This window comes from Protomyctophum parallelum (assembly GCF_964188405.1).
Source record: "Protomyctophum parallelum genome assembly, chromosome: 11".
NCBI classification, from domain to species: Eukaryota; Metazoa; Chordata; class Actinopteri; order Myctophiformes; family Myctophidae; genus Protomyctophum; species Protomyctophum parallelum.
In genome coordinates, this window is record NC_139707.1 from 26,849,584 (window position 1) to 26,872,409 (window position 22,826).

General features: G+C 41.8%; 1 protein-coding gene across 1 annotated transcript in view; it reads right to left on the reverse strand.

Annotated features, from left to right (window-relative positions):
- The window catches only part of tmprss3a (transmembrane serine protease 3a), a gene marked incomplete at both ends in the record, with an annotated part of 27,697 nt that extends 5,119 nt beyond the window's left edge, over nt 1-22,578 (reverse strand). The window contains 11 exons of the mRNA XM_083776753.1: nt 9,375-9,517; nt 11,784-11,879; nt 12,827-12,996; nt 13,507-13,659; nt 15,753-15,876; nt 16,806-16,922; nt 18,779-18,895; nt 20,060-20,282; nt 21,443-21,529; nt 21,807-22,026; nt 22,535-22,578. Of these exons, the coding sequence (XP_083632879.1) occupies nt 9,375-9,517; nt 11,784-11,879; nt 12,827-12,996; nt 13,507-13,659; nt 15,753-15,876; nt 16,806-16,922; nt 18,779-18,895; nt 20,060-20,282; nt 21,443-21,529; nt 21,807-22,026; nt 22,535-22,578 (1,494 nt within the window). The remainder of the gene's footprint in view (nt 1-9,374; nt 9,518-11,783; nt 11,880-12,826; nt 12,997-13,506; nt 13,660-15,752; nt 15,877-16,805; nt 16,923-18,778; nt 18,896-20,059; nt 20,283-21,442; nt 21,530-21,806; nt 22,027-22,534) is intronic.
- Between the last annotated feature and the right edge of the window lie 248 nt (nt 22,579-22,826).

A 22,826-nucleotide genomic window follows, 5' to 3' on the forward strand; every position in this document is an offset into this window, starting at 1 on the left:
CATAAACTACAAAACATAAAAATAAAAAAAAGTTCCAGCATGTGTCTCCACAGTAAGCTGAATAATAAAAAGTGTGAATGGAGTTTCTAGGTGAAAGTGACTTTTGACGTGCCTATAGAGCTGCCATTGAGCCCCATGTTAAATGTCTCAAATTTTAAAGCACTATATTTCTAAAACTATGAAACATTTAAAAGATTCCTTTTCAGGCAAACATGTCCACCGTAAGATGAACCTAAGTAGGCTAGAATGGGGTTGCTAGGTGTAAGTATGTAGGACTAGTAGCATGCCAAATTTTGTGCTATTGCCATAGAGAATGCATTGGGCGTTTAAGTTAAATAACTCATAAACTACAAAACATAAAAATAAAAAAAAGTTCCAGCATGTGTCTCCACAGTAAGCTGAATAATAAAAAGTGTGAATGGAGTTTCTAGGTGAAAGTGACTTTTGACGTGCCTATAGAGCTGCCATTGAGCCCCATGTTAAATGTCTCAAATTTGAAAGCACTATATTTCTAAAACTATGAAACATTTCAAAGATTCCTTTTCAGGCAAACATGTCCACCGTAAGATGAACCTAAGTAGGCTAGAATGGGGTTGCTAGGTGTAAGTATGTAGGACTAGTAGCATGCCAAATGTTGTGCTATTGCCATAGAGAATGCATTGGGCGTTTAAGTTAAATAACTCATAAACTACAAAACATAAAAATAAAAAAAAGTTCCAGCATGTGTCTCCACAGTAAGCTGAATAATAAAAAGTGTGAATGGAGTTTCTAGGTGAAAGTGACTTTTGACGTGCCTATAGAGCTGCCATTGAGCCCCATGTTAAATGTCTCAAATTTGAAAGCACTATATTTCTAAAACTATGAAACATTTCAAAGATTCCTTTTCAGGCAAACATGTCCACCGTAAGATGAACCTAAGTAGGCTAGAATGGGGTTGCTAGGTGTAAGTATGTAGGACTAGTAGCATGCCAAATTTTGTGCTATTGCCATAGAGAATGCATTGGGCGTTTAAGTTAAATAACTCATAAACTACAAAACATAAAAATAAAAAAAAGTTCCAGCATGTGTCTCCACAGTAAGCTGAATAATAAAAAGTGTGAATGGAGTTTCTAGGTGAAAGTGACTTTTGACGTGCCTATAGAGCTGCCATTGAGCCCCATGTTAAATGTCTCAAATTTTAAAGCACTATATTTCTAAAACTATGAAACATTTAAAAGATTCCTTTTCAGGCAAACATGTCCACCGTAAGATGAACCTAAGTAGGCTAGAATGGGGTTGCTAGGTGTAAGTATGTAGGACTAGTAGCATGCCAAATTTTGTGCTATTGCCATAGAGAATGCATTGGGCGTTTAAGTTAAATAACTCATAAACTACAAAACATAAAAATAAAAAAAAGTTCCAGCATGTGTCTCCACAGTAAGCTGAATAATAAAAAGTGTGAATGGAGTTTCTAGGTGAAAGTGACTTTTGACGTGCCTATAGAGCTGCCATTGAGCCCCATGTTAAATGTCTCAAATTTGAAAGCACTATATTTCTAAAACTATGAAACATTTCAAAGATTCCTTTTCAGGCAAACATGTCCACCGTAAGATGAACCTAAGTAGGCTAGAATGGGGTTGCTAGGTGTAAGTATGTAGGACTAGTAGCATGCCAAATGTTGTGCTATTGCCATAGAGAATGCATTGGGCGTTTAAGTTAAATAACTCATAAACTACAAAACATAAAAATCAAAAAAAGTTCCAGCATGTGTCTCCACAGTAAGCTGAATAATAAAAAGTGTGAATGGAGTTTCTAGGTGAAAGTGACTTTTGACGTGCCTATAGAGCTGCCATTGAGCCCCATGTTAAATGTCTCAAATTTTAAAGCACTATATTTCTAAAACTATGAAACATTTCAAAGATTCCTTTTCAGGCAAACATGTCCACCGTAAGATGAACCTAAGTAGGCTAGAATGGGGTTGCTAGGTGTAAGTATGTAGGACTAGTAGCATGCCAGATTTTGTGCTATTGCCATAGAGAATGCATTGGGCGTTTAAGTTAAATAACTCATAAACTACAAAACATAAAAATAAAAAAAAGTTCCAGCATGTGTCTCCACAGTAAGCTGAATAATAAAAAGTGTGAATGGAGTTTCTAGGTGAAAGTGACTTTTGACGTGCCTATAGAGCTGCCATTGAGCCCCATGTTAAATGTCTCAAATTTGAAAGCACTATATTTCTAAAACTATGAAACATTTCAAAGATTCCTTTTCAGGCAAACATGTCCACCGTAAGATGAACCTAAGTAGGCTAGAATGGGGTTGCTAGGTGTAAGTATGTAGGACTAGTAGCATGCCAAATTTTGTGCTATTGCCATAGAGAATGCATTGGGCGTTTAAGTTAAATAACTCATAAACTACAAAACATAAAAATAAAAAAAAGTTCCAGCATGTGTCTCCACAGTAAGCTGAATAATTAACCTAGTTTTTCATCATTTTGGACCATATCGTACGGCATACTATGGCACGCCGTTTTTCATCATTTTTGCCATTGAGCCCCATTGTAAATTTGAAAGCACTATATTTCTAAAACTATGAAACATTTCAAAGATTCCTTTTCAGGCAAACATGTCCACCGTAAGATGAACCTAAGTAGGCTAGAATGGGGTTGCTAGGTAAGTATGTAGGACTAGTAGCATGCCAAATTTTGTGCTATTGCCATAGAGAATGCATTGGGCGTTTAAGTTAAATAACTCATAAACTACAAAACATAAAAATAAAAAAAAGTTCCAGCATGTGTCTCCACAGTAAGCTGAATAATAAAAAGTGTGAATGGAGTTTCTAGGTGAAAGTGACTTTTGACGTGCCTATAGAGCTGCCATTGAGCCCCATGTTAAATGTCTCAAATTTGAAAGCACTATATTTCTAAAACTATGAAACATTTCAAAGATTCCTTTTCAGGCAAACATGTCCACCGTAAGATGAACCTAAGTAGGCTAGAATGGGGTTGCTAGGCAGTGTTGGGGAGTATTAAGCTACATGTAGCTGAGCTACGTAGCTGAGCTACATTTTGCTGTAGCTTGTGGTATTTTAGCTACATTCATATTTGTGTACCTCGTCAAGTAGCTCAGCTACCTTTTGGGTCATTTTTTGTAGCTTAGCTACTCAAGTTACAAGCTACAATTTTGGGCAATAACATGAAAGAAATATATTAATTTTGACCATTGGTTGCTGTGTTAATTCTTGTACTAGAACCCCCTTTGAAAAATCAAGGACTGTTCCTTTTTCTGATTGCTTTGAGGGCATATCAGCACTTGACAGCTGCCTCTAATTGGCCTCTGATTGGCCCTGGTATCACAGGGTGGGAGGGGTCTCCCAGGGGGGAGCAGGGGTCTCCTAGAGGGGAGGAGGGGTCTCCCAGAGGGGAGCAGGGGGAGGAGGGGTCTCCCAGAGGGGAGCAGGGGGAGGAGGGGTCTCCCAGAGGGGAGCAGGGTGGGGGGGTCTCCCAGAGGGGAGCAGGGGGAGGAGGGGTCTCCCAGAGGGGAGCAGGGTGGGGGGGTCTCCCAGAGGGGAGCAGGGGGAGGAGGGGTCTCCCAGAGGGGAGCAGGGTGGGGGGGTCTCCCAGAGGGGAGCAGGGTGGGGGGGTCTCCCAGAGGGGAGCAGGGTGGGGGGGTCTCCCAGAGGGGAGCAGGGGGAGGAGGGGTCTCCCAGAGGGGAGCAGGGTGGGGGGGTCTCCCAGAGGGGAGCAGGGTGGGGGGGTCTCCCAGAGGGGAGCAGGGGGGGGAGGGGTCTCCCAGAGGGGAGCAGGGTGGGGGGGTCTCCCAGAGGGGAGCAGGGGGAGGAGGGGTCTCCCAGAGGGGAGCAGGGTGGGGGGGTCTCCCAGAGGGGAGCAGGGTGGGGGGGTCTCCCAGAGGAGAGCAGGGGGAGGAGGGGTCTCCCAGAGGGGAGCAGGGTGGGAGGGGAATCCCAGAGGGGAGCAGGGGGAGGAGGGGTCTCCCCGAGGGGAGCAGGGTGGGAGGGGTCTCCCAGAGGGGAGGAGGGGTCTCCCAGAGGGGAGGGGTCTCCCAGAGGGGAGGAGGGGTCTCCCGCATGTACATTCTCAATTTAACACTGAAAAATAAAAAGTAGCTGAGCTACTTTGAGCTACTTTTTCCAAGTAGCTGTAGCTTTACAAGCTACATCTCTCCAGGGGTAGCTATGTAGCTTGATCAAGCTACTGCCATGGTGAGCTACTTGTAGCTTTACAAGCTACGCTTTCAAAGTAACTTGCCCAACACTGTTGCTAGGTAAGTATGTAGGACTAGTAGCATGCCAAATTTTGTGCTATTGCCATAGAGAATGCATTGGGCGTTTAAGTTAAATAACTCATAAACTACAAAACATAAAAATAAAAAAAGTTCCAGCATGTGTCTCCACAGTAAGCTGAATAATAAAAAGTGTGAATGGAGTTTCTAGGTGAAAGCGACTTTTGACGTGCCTATAGAGCTGCCATTGAGCCCCATGTTAAATGTCTCAAATTTGAAAGCACTATATTTCTAAAACTATGAAACATTTCAAAGATTCCTTTTCAGGCAAACATGTCCACCGTAAGATGAACCTAAGTAGGCTAGAATGGGGTTGCTAGGTGTAAGTATGTAGGACTAGTAGCATGCCAAAGTTTGTGCTATTGCCATAAAGAATGCATTGTGTTGCGGAGGATGAGAGGAATGCTCTCATCCTCCGCAACACCCATTCTCATACACCGCTATACACCGCGAGGATATGGGCTATAGCCCATATCGTACGGCATACTATACTGTAGCACGCCGTTTTTCATCATTTTTGAGGATTTGAAAAAAATAAAAAAATAAAAAAAACGATGGGTTATAGCCCATTGTTTTTTTTAATTTTTGAAAAAAATAATATCCTCGTTTTTCATCATTTTGGACCATGGGCTATAGCCCATATCGTACGGCATACTATAGCACGCCGTTTTTCATCATTTTTGAGGATTCGAAAAAAATAATTAAATTTAAAAAACGATGGGTTATAGCCCATCGTTTTTTTAATTTTTGATTTTTTTTTTATCCTCGTTTTTCATCATATTGGACCATGGGCTATAGCCCATATCGTACGGCATACTATAGCACGCCGTTTTTCATCATTTTTGAGGATTTGAAGAAAATGAAAAAAAAACAAAAAACGATGGGTTATAGCCCATCGTTTTTTGAATTTTGATTTTTTTTTTATCCTCGTTTTTCATCATTTTGGACCATGGGCTATAGCCCATATCGTACGGCATACTATAGCACGCCGTTTTTCATCATTTTTGAGGATTTGAAAAAAAAACGAAAAAAAAAAAAAAACGATGGGTTATAGCCCATCGTTTTTTGAATTTTGAATTTATTTATTTTTCCTCGTTTTTCCTCATTTTGGACCATGGGCTATAGCCCATATCGTACGGCATACTATAGCACGCCGTTTTTCAACATTTTTGAGGATTTGAAAAAATAAAAAAACGATGGGTTATAGCCCATCGTTGTTCGAAAAAAAAATTAACCTAGTTTTTCATCATTTTGGACCATATCGTACGGCATACTATGGCACGCCGTTTTTCATCATTTTTGCCATTGAGCCCCATTGTAAATTTGAAAGCACTATATTTCTAAAACTATGAAACATTTCAAAGATTCCTTTTCAGGCAAACATGTCCACCGTAAGATGAACCTAAGTAGGCTAGAATGGGGTTGCTAGGTAAGTATGTAGGACTAGTAGCATGCCAAATTTTGTGCTATTGCCATAGAGAATGCATTGGGCGTTTAAGTTAAATAACTCATAAACTACAAAACATAAAAATAAAAAAAAGTTCCAGCATGTGTCTCCACAGTAAGCTGAATAATAAAAAGTGTGAATGGAGTTTCTAGGTGAAAGTGACTTTTGACGTGCCTATAGAGCTGCCATTGAGCCCCATGTTAAATGTCTCAAATTTGAAAGCACTATATTTCTAAAACTATGAAACATTTCAAAGATTCCTTTTCAGGCAAACATGTCCACCGTAAGATGAACCTAAGTAGGCTAGAATGGGGTTGCTAGGTAAGTATGTAGGACTAGTAGCATGCCAAATTTTGTGCTATTGCCATAGAGAATGCATTGGGCGTTTAAGTTAAATAACTCATAAACTACAAAACATAAAAATCAAAAAAAGTTCCAGCATGTGTCTCCACAGTAAGCTGAATAATAAAAAGTGTGAATGGAGTTTCTAGGTGAAAGTGACTTTTGACGTGCCTATAGAGCTGCCATTGAGCCCCATGATAAATGTCTCAAATTTGAAAGCACTATATTTCTAAAACTATGAAACATTTCAAATATTCCTTTTCAGGCAAACATGTCCACCGTAAGATGAACCTAAGTAGGCTAGAATGGGGTTGCTAGGTAAGTATGTAGGACTAGTAGCATGCCAAATTTTGTGCTATTGCCATAGAGAATGCATTGGGCGTTTAAGTTAAATAACTCATAAACTACAAAACATAAAAATAAAAATAAGTTCCAGCATGTGTCTCCACGGTAAGCTGAATAATAAAAAGTGTGAATGGAGTTTCTAGGTGAAAGTGACTTTTGACGTGCCTATAGAGCTGCCATTGAGCCCCATGTTAAATGTCTCAAATTTGAAAGCACTATATTTCTAAAACTATGAAACATTTAAAAGATTCCTTTTCAGGCAAACATGTCCACCGTAAGATGAACCTAAGTAGGCTAGAATGGGGTTGCTAGGTGTAAGTATGTATAGGACTAGTAGCATGCCAAATGTAGAAAATGTATTAAAGCTGAAGGAAAAGTTTAAAAAAGAATGTATAAAAATTGGTAAAAAGAATAAGCATAAATAACTGCATAAAGCGGAATAAAGTATGTGGAAGTAGTACGATGCCCAAAAAGTGGCAGAATAAAGTAAGTAAAGTATTACTGTCTACTAATGATTTGTAATGTATGAATAATGCTTTACAATGTATTCTTGATGAATTAAGAAAAGGTAAAAAAGAAAAAGAAAAAAAAGAGTAAATCCAATGGAGTATACATATAAAAGCATTCATGAGCTTAACAGAAATAGCATACTTTTACATGTAAAAAGAAGGTTCAAATAGCATATAGGCCTATCTTTAAAAGCATAAACACAATGATTATTGATAATGGTCTAAGATTTTTCTTTAAATGTAAAAAAATATATATATTAAGTTCTTTATTAAAAGTTTTTTCTTTTTAAGTTTAAAAAAAAAAGTTAGTTTTTAATTTTTAAACGTTTTTATTTTATTTAATTTTTTTCAATTTTTTCAATTTTTTTATTTCTTTTTTTTTTATTAATTTCTTTGATTTTTTTTTTTCTTTTTCCTGAAAGTATTTTTTTTATAAACGTGTGTGCGTGTGTGTGTGCGTGCGTGCGTGCGTGCGTGCGTGCGCTTGCGATAGCTGTGTAAAGGCCAGCCAATAGGAAGACAGGGTGTGTGTGTGCGTGCGTGCGTGCTCTTGCGAGAGCTGTGTAAAGGCCATCCAATTGCACAAATAGCAGACCTACAAGCCCACAAGGTATCGCAGAGCAACTCATTGAGATCTTGTAACTTTAATTTCAGCCCTGTAATTAAGCCCTTATATGTCTCAGCTGTGGAAGTGTAAAAGACTGCCAGCACTATGAGTGGCGCGCAACTTGAAGGTCTTCTATTTTACAATGGTCCTGAATGGGGGGAAACTATGCCCGAACAAATTGCTCTATCGCAAAAAGTAAAAGTCGAATGCAAATATTTTTTTCGCTGTGAGTGGCTTGAGATATTGAGGTACACCATGTGCGATTGTGGTGTTGGTACGATCGAAAATGTGGTTATAAGAGCGAGTTAAGAATTGTCATCGCGATAATTTCCTCGTAAGAATTTTACAATGGAGGTCAATGAGCAGCTTGACTGTATTTGTGTCACTTAAAAGGCCGTAGTTCACATTCTGTATGTCTCTTTGGTGGTCACATTGTGTGAAAGAGGACATGTGTGGCTACAAAATGACCAAAGAACATGCGTGTAAAATGAATATTGTGGCCGGGACGACAATTTGTTTGGTACATTTTCAAGGAAAGATTTTCTGTTCTCCGCACTCTAGTCTAAGAAGCCCCGCACTCTAAGTTGGCACTAATTAGGCGAAACGGCCTGCGATTGAACTGCGATTTCGGAAAAACCATTTAACGTATTCGAATACGGTTTGAACCACGAAAAAGTCCAGAGTCGTGTGAGCTTTCTAAAGTTTAAATCACGTTTCTACGACAAAGTATGCCAGAGTAATGAGGCTGTAAAAGTGAGGTTGATTTAGAGATAAATCCCATACATTGTGGATGGGAGGAAAAAACTATAAATAAAGTTAAATATTTTAAAAAGTATAAACTTTTTCAAAACAACTTTTTCACCAATGAAAGTTCAAAGAGCATAAAGTATGTGGAAGTAGTAAGAAACCGAAAAAAAGGGCGGAAATTGGAATAAAGAAGAAACATAATAAATATAAACTGAGAGTAACTAGTGTGTGCTCGCTGTGGCGAGCCCACAATAAATATAAACTGAGAGTAACTAATGTGTGCTCGCTGTGGCGAGCCCACAATAACTCAGAAACTACAAAACATTTCAAAGCATGATGCCTGTCATGTGGTACAAAGATCACTTCTACCTGCTTTAATGGCTATATGCACACAGAATAACTCTTCCTACTTCCGGGCTGCTACCGGTGTTAATATTAATTAAGGCTCTGTTTGGAACCCACTCAAGCACACTTTGAGACCCACTGGTGTAGCAGAGTGTTTCCAGTGAGCCAACATGCACAATAGCAGCACGCTGACTCTGTTTGACCACAATGGAACAGAGCCTTCATTAATATCATCGGAAGAGGCAGTAGGGAAATGGCCCAAGTTCTTTCCAAAATGGCGTGTGTGCATATAGCCCATTGCATCAGTATAATAGAAATACGTATGAGCATACACAATCTGGGAACCCATCGGCAAATAAGGGGAAAAAAGCGCCCTCTGCTGTTTGTTTCCTTTGGATTTGCCTCTGGGGCAGGCCTCAATAGTCAAAGTCATACGATTTGTCACACACGTTACCGCAGTGAACTTTGTTCTCCGCATTTGACCCATCTCTTGGAGCAGTGAGCCGCAGCCAAGGAGCGGTGAGCTGCAGCCTTGCCACGCTCGGGAATCATTTGAATCATTTGAATCACATAGAATGTGGATAACAGGATGTTGGCCCTTTTGGTCCGCCTTCAGCTCTCCACTTCCTGTGGTGCGCCTATGTTTTAATTCCCACTATCAACAATGTATACACGTTCTGAATGGCCCTGCTGACAGATTCAGTAGCGCCGCTCGGAATCTGTTCTTGAGAGATTAGACTATTAGAGCATACCTTACAGGAGTCTGTTCCTCCCTCCAGAAATCCAGCACAGATCATCCAGGAGGAGATGAGGCCTTGGTAAACCTCTGGCTGGCTGCAGGCCTTAGTGGAGATGAGAGGCACGCGAGCCGATAGCAGTGACACACTTGACGGACCTGGAGAAGAACACAGCCACAGCTTGGAATTAATTCCCAACACTCTTAAGTGGAAACAGGTTTAAATGTGCTTTGTGGGATGGGGTGAAATCCATCCCTCTGTTTTTCATATCGCCCTCTCTGGTCATTTAGGCTTATCCCGGCATCTGGTCAGACTGAATTGGCCATCGCTGCGCTGGCTTGTGGTGAACATTTTCGTCAAAATGTTTTGCCACGGACATAATGAGTAGACAACTAGAAAAAGTGACCTTCTAGGCACAGGAGGATAGGAGTGTGTGTGTGATGTTTGGCAAAATGTTTAGGAGCAATATAAATGTGTGTGTGTGTGTGTGTTTATCCACAGATCCGTGCAGTTAGAGGTAAAACACTTTTCAGCCAGTTATAGCCCCACCATGAGGCTGAGTTGAAAATGTTCACGTGGCATTTCTTCCTCGGCCTAGTGGGAATGTGCGTGCACAATTTCACAGAAATCACACAATGTGTTCATGATTTGCAGCATTTTGTTTGAAAATGAGCAATCCTGCGAACTTTGGAAGCCAACTTTGGAAGCCAATCTTAGCCAATCAGGATGGAGTCTGAGAAATATGAAAGACCTGTTTCATTGAATGGCTCTAGAGAGTACCAATTTGCGTGATGTTTGGACAAAATCTGTAGGTGTACTGTCCAAAAACTTGTTTTGCACAAAGCGGCCTCCTGGTGGCGCTATAACAGGCCGTTCTGGAAATGTTGGGGCAGAGGTTAATCGTTGGCATCCAGGGAGTGTGTGCAAAATTTGGCATCGACCGAGTTAACGGTGCCGGAGATTAGCTGTTCACAGACGGAAGGACGGACGGACGAACGGACGGACACACATACACACACACACACACACACACACACACACACACACACACACACACACACACACACACACACACACACACACACACACACACACACACATGGACGGACGGACGGAGTGCAAAACATACTCTCTCCCCATGCCTTCGGCCTGGTGGAGACAATAATATTACCAGAAACATAAAGAATGACCATATTAGGTCTGTAAGTTAACTCTGAGAGTTAAGGGGGTCCTTGTAAAGAAATCATTTGAGAATTGGACTCCTTATATGCCATAGTATCGTAGTAAATAAGTGGCATACTCATACATACTCTGAAAAAAAATATTGATGACCCCTGGACTGAATACATGCGTTTCCTTTTGAGAAATGTAGACTGTCTGATATGTTTGTTATTTATATTTGATAATGCGGAACCGTTGCGGCTTGAGAATCCACCATTCCTGAATAAAGTGCCTGGTGCTGGGAGTCTGGTGCAAAGCACAGGGCCTGACCTGGTGAGAGCAGGAGTGGACCTGGTGAGACGTAGGAGGGGCCCGGACAGGTGTCAACCCACAGAGCCTAGTCCTTCCATGTGCCAGAATGGTACCTCCCAGTCCCGGCAGAGTAGTTCAGGAGGAATGGATTGTGTGGCCCTGGTTTTTCCCTAATGGGACTTATCGAGTGTAGCTACTGGGACGTAAGTCGGGACTTGATCACTCCCGGCTGGGTCACCTGAGTGAGGGGTATGATGTTGCGAGACCCGAAACCCCGATGACCTTGGGATACATCACTGAGGATACGTCCCAGGTGCATCCATTTATGTATGTATTTTGTTATAGGAAAATGACAAAAATAGTGAAAGTAGTAGCTCTACAAAAGTGGTTAAGAAAATATGAATATATATTATGCTATAATATAATAATAATAATAAACCTTTATTTATATAGCACCTTTCAAAACGAGGTTACAAAGTGCTTTACAGAACAAATGCAGTGCACACCATAAACAACAGTTGACAATAATAAAAATAAAGAACAGGCAATGTACAGAAATGCAGTATAGGACATAAGAACAATAGGGAATGTTAAAAAACGTTTAGGTGTTAAAAGCAGCTTTATAAAAATTAGGGATTTGAAGCGGGGGACGGATTCTGCAAGTCTTATCTCGAGGGGGAGGGCATTCCAGAGAGGTGGGGCTCTGAGTGCAAAGGCCCGGTCACCTTATGTTCTTAACTTGGAAGCTGGGACTACCAAGAGGGCCTTTTCCGAGGACCTTAAGTTGCGCTGTGGGACATAGGGCTTAGGTCAGATATGTAGGATGGGGCCAGATCAGAGATGGACTTAAAAGTTAATAGTATGATTTTAAAATCAATTCTAAAAGTGATTGGGAGCCAATGCAGGGATGCCAGTATCAATATGATGATACTGCTTAGATATTCACCTCACCTTCATCCTCTGTCGCGCCCCAGCCTGAGATCCAGCACAATGTCCCCTCCGTAAACTCCTCTCCAAAGTTAGGCAGACAGATCGGCTCTATAAGGCCTGCGAAAACACGACCACGTGAACCACGTTTCCCCAGTAGCATCAGAGTGCCTGGCATATACAATACACAACAACCTGGTGATTATCACATTGATTATCAGCTCCATTTTAAAGCAAGTGTTTAACCCAAAATGAAAATGGCATACACTGTCCATGACCTTTGGAAGCATTCTAGTGTGTGTGTGTGTGTGTGTGTGTGTGTGTGTGTGTGTGTGTGTGTGTGTGTGTGTGTGTGTGTGTGTGTGTGTGTGTGTGTGTGTGTGTGTGTGTGTGTGTGTGTGTGTGTGTGACGTGTGTGTGTGTGAGTGAGTGAGTGAGTGAGTGAGTGAGTGAGTGAGTGAGAGAGAGAGAGATATCACGCTTGACCCTCAGATAGCTGATACTCATAATGACACTTCTCTGTAGGAGACCCAGAAACCTGAGAGACACATCGTTCCTAGAGTATAAGGGAGACAGATAGTGAGTGTGCATGTATGTGTTTGTGTGTTTGTGTGTGTGTTGTGTGTGTGTGTGTGTGTGTGTGTGTGTGTGTGTGTGTGTGTGTGTGTGTGTGTGTGTGTGTGTGTGTGTGTGCGTGCGTGCGTGCGTGCGTGCGTGCGTGCGTGCGTGCGTGCGTGCGTGCGTGCGTGCGTGCGTGCGTGCGTGCATGCATGCATGCATGCTCGTGCGTGCGAGAGAGAGCAATATGTCTCACTTCACAAAGCAGAAATTGGGACTAAAACGCAAAAATGGACAGAGAGACAGCGAACCAGAAAATTAGAAAGAACACAAAAGCTAAATGGAAGTGAGGCATTGAAAAGGCACCACCACGACAGTAGAGGGGGTTGAGTGGACTTTGAGTGGACTTTCTCAGGTGGATGAGAGAGGCGTCCTATTCCAAAAAACAAAACAAAAAACGTGTGCCTTGATTAACTTTACTAGGGAAGTAAAGGTTAGAAGACCCGTACCGTTGAAATCGAGTGGCTCGGCCAGTCTCATCAGTGCAATGTCATAGTCGACTCCTAAGGGTCTGTACTGGCCATGGTAGATGATTTTGTCCACGGCCAGGGACAGGGCACCGTTCACCGGCTGCTCTGTCATACCTGCGTGCACTGCCCACATAGTGGGATTGGTGAACCTGAAGAGAGGCCATGGCAATACATGCAGTGAGTGACATACAGCATCTCCAGTGGTGGAAAAAGTACTCAAATGTAAGTAAAAGTATCAATACTGCAATGTAGAACTACTTAGTAGTAAGTAAAAGTGCAGAATTCCAAATGTACTTGAGTAAAAGTAAATTATTGAACAAAAGTATTGGCATGAAAATGTACCTAAAGTACCAAAAGTATTCATGCAGAATGTCTCATTTCAAGTTTTCAAATGTATAAAAATCTTTTGAAAATAGCCAATCTACAAGCTCACAATGCGTCGCATGATCGCATCGCAATGCATTGTGAGTTAGGGATGGGCTATAGCTTAGTTCTTATTTTGTTTTTATGTCGTTTTTGTTAGTGAAAAAAGGTAGTCGACTAACATTTTTCGTTATAGCTTTAGTTTAGAAGCATTTCCAAGTGGTGATGAACACTATGGAGATAAAGGCTTCATAGCAGGACAGTCAGTGGGTTTGTGTCTGGTACAGTACACTTACCCAAACACACAGTGTGCAGCAGTGACGATCCAGCGTGAGTCGATGATGGATCCGCCACAAATATGCTCGCTCTGAAAATGGAGACTGACCTGCCAGGGAAACTGGCCCGGTTGGGAGATGTTTCCTCCAACAATGCGGCTTCCAACAATGCGGCTAGTGAAAATGGGCCTTGAGCCACAATCTGAGGGAATAGATGAGGATTGATGATGTTTATGATAAAGAAAGAAAGAAATGGAACAAAGATCCACATGATTTTATTATTAAAATTATCAACAGGAAAAAGGAAAAAAAAAAAAAAAATAGTAATAATAATAATAATAATAATAATAATAATAATAATAATAATAATAATAATAATAATAATAATAATAATAATAATAATAATAATAAATAAAACATAAAAGTAACTAATTAACTTACCCAAACATTTGAGTGTAGTCACCATCCCCGAGCTGCACTGTGTTTTACTGAGGAGAGAGATGCTTCATTTACCCTTAAGTCATGCTAGTAGTACAGCATAAATAGCTGGTGGACCAGCTTTAACATGCTGGTCCATCAGCTAAAGTTCATTGACCAGCATAGACCATGTACACCAGTAAGGTGTCGTTAATTATGCTGGTCTGGTTTACCAGCATGGTTTTGCTGGATTGTAGTTGTAAATATATGTTAGAGAATTATTCTGTTGCTAGTTTCACCCATTATATTCTTTAGCCTACTCTTAAAAATAACAAATGACATGAAATCAGTCATGGCAACTGAGAGCTTTAATCAATGCAGTCAAGTATTCCTGCTTTGGGAGGAGATTTTCACCCTCAGCTAGCCTTTATAGTCTGGACATAATAATAATAATAATAATAATAATAATAATAATAATAATAATAATAATAATAATAATAATAATAATAATAATAATAATAATAATAATAATAAAGCAGCTCTACAAGCTCACATGTCTTTGCAGGTCGGCTAGTTTTGCTACTTTTCAAATCATTTGAATTTCTTTGAAAATACCCCCAGAATAGGGACGTCGGGTCAGTGTACAGACTGTGAAAGCAGATTTCCTCCATGGAAGACAATAAAGAAGGAATGTTGAGATGATGAGTGTGATGTGACGTTACCTGAGGTTGGTGGCGTTATGGATCTTAATGATCTGGCTGCTGTGCTGGCTCAGGTTGATTGATACCAGGTTGCTCTGGAAGTCCCGTTCTACTGAGGACAGATAGAGGGAGCGCGACTCTACGTAACTGACACACGCATGCACGCACGCACGCACGCACGCACGCACGCACGCACGCACGCACGCACGCACGCACGCACGCATGCGCACACACACACACACACACACACACACACACACACACACACACACACACACACACACACACACACACACAGTCACACAGTCACACAGTCACACACACACACACACACACACACACACACACACACACACACACACACACACACACACACACAGGGAAATAGGCCTAATTATACTGAAATGGTCATGTTCCTAAAAGTAGTAGTGATGGTAATAACCTCAATAACGGCAATATTAGGGCGAGGTCACGCTGAAACAACTGATCTTCCTAATACAGCACAGTTGAGAAGCAGGAGTTAAACTCTTAATCTGGGGTCAGTGAGGTCAGATGTAGAGTTGCTGTCCGGCTCCATATATATGCAGATCTAGTACAGTATGTCAAACCATGTATGGCTATCCAGGGTTTGATGAGGTCAGTGTTGTGATCTTCATATATGGAGATCCAGGTGATGATAGTCAGCTCCACATATGGAGATCCATGTGTTGTACCAACTTGGTTCATTTGCAAGTGTGACTTGCGTTGCGGCAACCACACTGGTTATCATGAGACTGTCATAATATGGCCATATTAAATTAAAAAAAGTAATGACATGTCTTACTTAAGTAGAATACTGCAATGTAGAAACACTCTATTACAAGTAAAAGTCTGGAATTCTAAATTTACTTACTAAGTTGCCTTGCCGCGTTGGCCACAAAACCGGAAACGCTTTGTCCACGTGGCAAGTTGCAGCGTCTAAAAACCAGCTGTCTAAAAACCAGGAAGAGACTCCTGCCACTCGTAGCATTTTGCTTCATCCTACTTGTTAATTCTGAACAAATCATTAGAACAAATAAAGAGATAACCCCCCCCCCCCCCCCCCCCCAAAAAAAACACTGTTTTTTTTAGTTTTGAGTTGTGAGTGATAAAGAGCTTGAGTGTGTGTACCTGGAGTAGCCTAGCTGTTTGCAGGCTGAATAGCCCAGGACGTTGTTCCAGTCCTCAGAACACACTGTCCTCCACACACCTCCACTCAGAACCTGCAACACCGACCTCTTCCCACTCAGGCGCACTACACAGACAGACAGACAGACAGACAGACAGACAGACAGACAGACAGACAGCAATCTGAAAATCCCATTGGCAAAAATATTCTGAAGTCCTTATTTGCTTGCTCACATTAGGACAACCAGAGCCGTAGAAGAAGATAGTTGCGACACACTTTGATCTCACCGCAAAGCGGTGTGCTATAGGCTATAGTTCCAAACATTGTAACTATCCCACTGAGATAGAATGAGCACTTCCGCATTCCATTATTACAATGGGAGTCAACGCTAGTTCTGTTCTTGAGTGGGTTCCAAATGGCCCCGTACGGGTGTTTAACTCTGAGGCCCCTTTTCAACCGGTTGGTTCCCAGTGGGAACCGGTTCAGTTCTTTTTGGTTTTTAGTCCATGAGCCAGAGCTCCAAAATTGAAACATTAATTATGAATTGAGTGTGCAAAACCATACCTATATTAGATTGTTATCACCATAACCAAAATAATCAAAAATATGAAAAAGGTACTACTGTGGAAGGGTTATCATGTATTAATTTACTTGTATTGATCCTATAAACAATTTAATATAGGGTATAGTTTGCCCACCAATTTTGGAGCTCTGGCTCTGACTAAAAACCAAAAAGAACTGAACCGGTTCCCATTGGGAACCAACTGGTGGAAAAGGGGTCCTGAGTGTGTACAAATGGAACCAAATTTGGTTCCATTTGTACACTGTCAGAATTATGGGAGTCCTTGAAATTAAAAAGTTTGAGAATCACTGCATACAAAATGGAACAGAGCCTAGTATAATCGGTAACACCTGTGAAGGAAGTAGGGAAGCGGCCCGGAAGTAGGAAGTATTCTGTGTGCATAGAGACCATTTTGGGGCTTTGGTTCATGGACTAAGAACAGAACCGGTTCAACCCTGGTGAAAAAGGCTGTCTGTGTGTGTTGGAGTCTCACCACAGCTGAGTTCATCTTCGCCGAATTCACAGTCTTCCGTTCCGTCACACTGCGCTGAGCTGCTGATACAACGAGAAGACGTTCCACAGCGGAACTTCCCCATACAGCTCAGTCCCACTGACACACACACACACACACACACACACACACACACACACACACACACACACACACACACACACACACACACACACACACACACACACACACACACACACACACACACACACACACACACACACACACACACAGGTTCACCACCTACTTAATTACTGAATAGGGCATGTGATTTTTTGTGAAATAAAACAATGAGACCCGTCTGAACTGAGTGGTGCTGTGTGTGTGTGTGTATGTGTGTATGTGTGTGTGTGTGTGTGTGTGTGTGTGTGTGTGTGTGTGTGTGTGTGTGTGTGTGTGTGTGTGTGTGTGTGTGTGTGTGTGTTAGGCTACTCAACAGTGACACCTTAGGTGCGTTACTTCAGTACTCAAGTGGACATAAACACGGACAGACATACAGTAACATAGGGACAGACACACATAGCTGTTCATTGGAGTGACTATAGTACCACTCAAAAATCTCTTCTACTCCGTCATACGAGCCCTAAAAAGGTTCAATATACAGCAGAACCATTGTTGCGGTTTAATGGTCTTATGTTCTGTACAACGGTAAGACTTGAGCCAATTCTTTCCTAGAGTGTAACTCTAGGAGGTTTGTTTATATTGTGTCCCAGCGGCAGTGGTGGAAAATTACTTAAGTACTGTACTTAATTATAACTTTTATGCATTTGTACTTTACTGATTATTTCCTATAATTCCAATAATGTTACTTATAGGCCTATACTCCACTACATCTAGGATCCAAATATTGTACTTCTACTTCACTACATTTATCTTAAAACTTTAGTTACTAGTTACTGTGTAGATTTGGATTATTATTAGAAAACATACATTAACCACTTCAGGCCATTTGAAAATAGCCGATCTACAAGCTCACAATGTGTCAATTATTGCCACTTCCCCAGCCGGGCGCTAACCATTTTATCCCCCATGTAAACTCTGATCCGCTTAATCAAGTGTAAAAAGCACGTCTGGAACACCGTTTGCCCTGCCACCTCGTTCAGCACAGTCACCGCTTCCAGGAAGCCACGCAGTAGCACCCGTTGCACCATGAACACAGGCCACACGGGATAGGTTCGCCATCAAATATGTATGGGGCAGGCGCGGTGTGATGCAAGCGACCCACAAAGACTCCCGTATTTCCAGTGTTGGACGGTAACAAAGTGCATTTTGAGTGCTGTAGCCTACTTAAGTTTTTTTTTGTACTTTACTGGAATATTTGTATAATATTTGAACTTTCACTCACCTACATTTTAAAGATAAATATTGTATTGTAATATTGTACCCCCACTACATTTCTAAGAAGGGGTTAAATGTACATTATGAATTAACAGTGGTGGAAAGCAACTAAGTACAGTTACTTACGTACTGTATTTAAGTACAATTTTGAGGTATTTGTACTTTACTTGAGTAATTCCAATTTCCAATAGTTTCACTTCTACTCCACTACATCTCATGTCCTAATATTGTAATCCACTACATTTATCTGACAGCTTTAGTTACTATAGCCTACGGTAATTTTGTAGATTTGGATTATTATTACAAAACATACATTACCCACTTCAGCCCTACATACAGTACATTTTGGCTGATCTCCAAGATCACAATGTCTCATAGCTACACATTGTGAGCTTGTAGATCTGCTATTTTCAAAAGATTTGTATACACTTGAAAACTTGAAATGAGAAATTCTCCATAAAGAGTAGTAATTTACGTTTGGTATTTCATACATTTTGATGAATTCCAGACCTTTAAATGTGGCATGTGCCTGGGCGGTGACCGCTAGACCAGGACGCCCCAAGTAAAACATTTGAGTAGGCCTACTTTTATTCCACCACATGTTCACTCTCGCTCACCTCCCAGTCCGATGCCGAGGATGAGGATGAGCAGTGCAAGGACGCAGACGGCGATCAACAGCTCCACCCTGCGCGCCAGCAGCTTCACCTTCCACGTATTGGGCTCGAGGTCGTTCTCTGTCACAACAACACACAACACGACACAACACGACAAGCTTCTGTATTAACGTTGCGTTGACTGATCTGAGCGAGCGGGAGGGTTTGCAGGCTATAGGGTCCGATCACACACACACACACACACACACACACACACACACACACACACACACACACACACACACACACACACACACACACACACACACACACACACACACACACTAGGGTGACCAGATGTCCCTCTTTGTGTGGGACAGTCCCTCATTTCCAAGACTTTTCAGGCGTCCCACATATTGAGACCCTGTCCCACATTCAGTGTTCACATGCCCTAATAGTTAGTCCCACAAGTACTGTAGCCTAGTTACTTACTGGTATACAAGTTTGAGGCAAATTGTAAAATTGAAGGCAAAAAAGGTAAATTGTACTTTACTTGAGAATTTCCTATTTCCAGCACTTTTACTTCTACTCCATATACATCTCAGAGGCAAATAGTATTATGGTGCTTTTACTCCACTACATTTATTTGAATACTTTATAGTTACTTTGTAGATTTGATTATTATTATTGCAAAACATACACCACATACATAAACATACACTAACCACAAAAACCATTGAAAACTTGAAATGAGACATACTGCATAATGTGTACTTTCTACTCTAAGAAGAAATAATTTAGACAACAAATTTCTACAACAGCATAGGCTAAATGTAATATGTTGTGACTACGCAACATATAATTGTAAAACATTTAAATCTACTACCAATTATATTTGGTCAAGTGGCCAATCATTGAGGACATGTGGACAAGTAGCTTTACACGTAGTAGCTTTACACTTAGAATGAATTTAGAAAAGAATTGTAAAGAATAATCTAGAATATATTCTGTTTAAATACTGTAAGTCGTTGGTTTATTGTCATAGAAGCTAAATCTGAAAATAAATATATAATACTTCAATCAACAGAACACAGCTTCTGTTATTATTAAAGTCCATTTTACACATAAGTGCAAACGGTACGCACCTTTATCACTGATCCTAATAGTTAGGACAAAATGTACTGGACACATTTCCTGTGTAATGTGTAAATGCACAGTGACAAATACCCCCAACAAACACAGAAGGGGGTACTAAGTTACCATGTATTTATTCATTATACTCATCAAGCACATGTCATCACTCACCAATCATAAAGGGCTGAACCTTGGTGATTGGCATGGCTGGGCTGGGTTCTCTGGGAGACTGGATGCCCTCTGCCTCGGGCCCAGGGCTGTCAGGGTCGGGGGTTCCCAACGGGCTGACGTTCAAGGTGGTAGGGGTGTCGACGATGGGGAGATCCTCATCCGTCACTGACACCACCTCTATCCTGGAGGGGTCAGGCTGCTCTGAATCCTCTTCCTCAGCATCCTGGAGGGAGAGTGCCAGGGGTCATCAATGCGTATATCTATTTTGCGTCCGAGTATAGACATGGCCTGCCTCTGATTGGCCGACCGACACTGCCCATCCTGACTGTCCACTGAGGTGGATATAGCTATGCTGGATAGTCTGATGCGAGGTTACTCTGTGGTGGAAAATAATACAAGTCAGCCTACGGTATGATACAAGAGAACTGTACGTTCAGGGGTCGCCACAGCGAATCATCTGCCTCCATCTCACCCTGTCCTATCCCTCCTCTGTATGTGTCCAAACCATCTCAGTCTGGCCTCTCTGGCTTTATCTCCAAAACATCTGACATGCACTGTCCCTCTGATGTACTGTAGTCGTTCTATCCTTTGTTCTCTATCTATCTCCAGCTCTGCTTCCTGTCTTTTCCTCAGTGCAATTGTCTCTAAACCATACAACATAGCTGGTCTCACCATTGTTCCACTTGGAACAGTTCCACTTATTTACTACGACACTATGGCATATTAGGAGTCCAACTAGTCCTCTAGTACTATAGGTTCTCAAATGTTTTATTTGCAAGGACTCCCTTGGTTCCATTTGTACACTCTCAGAGTTACAGACCTGTTATGGCCATTCAGGGCTCTCTACAGTATGTGTTTCTTGTAATACTCATTTTTTGCATGTCTGTGGCAAAGATGGAATGTCCACCACAAGCCAACATGGTGGTGACTCCCCAGGGAGACGGCCCTTTCAGCTTAATCAAAGTATCGATAATGGTTCTGTGAATCCATCACGCTATTGTAAAATTGCTTTAAAAAACGCTTCTGGCTCGTTCACTCTGCCTAAGTGATACTACTTAATCAAACCAAGATGTAAACTATCCTGTATCAGATGACATTCAAGCTAGGGGTTTAACTTCCAGTGAATCAATGCACTGTGACTAATCAGATTAGTCCATCCATCTACCTATCCATCCATCTACCTGTCTGTCCGTCCATCCATCCATCCATCCATCAATCTAAATACCTGCCCTTCCGTCCACCCATCCACCCATCCATCCATCCATCCATCTACTTACCGGGGGTTCAGGGGTCCCAGCAGTAGTGGTGACAGCGTTGGTATCAGCAGAAGCTGTCTCAGGGTTTACTTCGCTCTCTGGTTTGGCCATGACTCCCCTCACTCACCGTCAGAACGGTCGGCCCATCGCAGAACAGCAGCCATGTGTGGGCCCGCAACACCAGCAGCAGAGAGGAGGGGGTAGACAGAATCGACTGACAGGTGGAAGAAAATATGACGGGTGAGACAGATACGATAAATCTAAAGCGGACGTGCAAGTAAGCGAAGGGATAGTGAACAGTGGAAAGGTGGACAACTGAAAAGCCAGGAATTCTGGGAGGCAGATAGTCCCTGAGTTGAGTGCCGGCCTGGTCTGTTGTTATATTCCTGGGTTTGACCACCGGATGTCCAAAAAGGAAAACCAGCTTTAGTCCTCGTGGATTGTTTTGGTCATAGTTCCTCTTTATCATGCTCTGAGGTATACTGCATCACCTCCACGGAGTAGACATGTCTTCTCTCCTCTTTACCACCCTCTGACACCTCTTTGACTTTCTCCCTCTGCTTTCTCTCTCTCTGCGTCTGACCAGTGTGCACAGTGTTATCTGCTCTCCTGCTGTACCTGCGCTCCAACACAAAAGGACACCTGAGGAGGTGAGTGCTGCCACTCTGAAGAGGGGGGGTGGGGGGGATCAGGTGACCCTGCACCTCCCTCCTGCAGGGGTACAGTTACACACTGGCGTGTGTCTGCAAAAAGGGCCAGTGATAATGATGGGGAGGGAGCGTGGTTGGTTGGTCACTGCAGTGACCGACCATGTGTTAAGAATGACACATGTTGTGCAGAATTGTAACAAGTAGCCAGTGTGTTCAGGGACAACAACAACGTATACTTTTTCATAACCATTGTAATGCTATGACAGCTGGATTTCTACAGTGGGATAAATAAAAGGTCTATATCTCAAAATATGTGTGAACCATTTTGACATAATTAAATAAAGTCCCCCCAACATGTGGCACCCAGAATAGACATTTGCACTCAAAGGACCACTTGCAGAAATAAGCTCCTGGAGCTTTGGGTGCAGTACGTTGTTCAGACTATAGTCATTGGTCCGACAAATGACAACCCATCTCATCTCCTAACCTAACCATAACCGCAAGCATGGGAGCAGATGCAATAGTCCGACATGCATCTGCATGTCGGACTAATGCCCTGTCTGAATTACATGTGGTCCCCGGGGCTTTGTCTCATCCTTTTGACAGATGCCATGTTTGTGTAAGCTTTTTTTCTTTTTTCAATAAAAATGTCATGTCAAATCAATGTGCTAACCTTTTTACCACATCAAGTGTTGATTGTGCAACTCAAAATGACCAGAAACAAATTGTTATTATAACTTAATGTATTAAACCTATTTGTAGGCTGGTTCCAAAAAATAAAGGGATACATTCACAGATGTAAAAATGAATGGTCAAAATAGTGAAATGTTGACCAAAAAAAAGTTCAACTAAATGAACAAA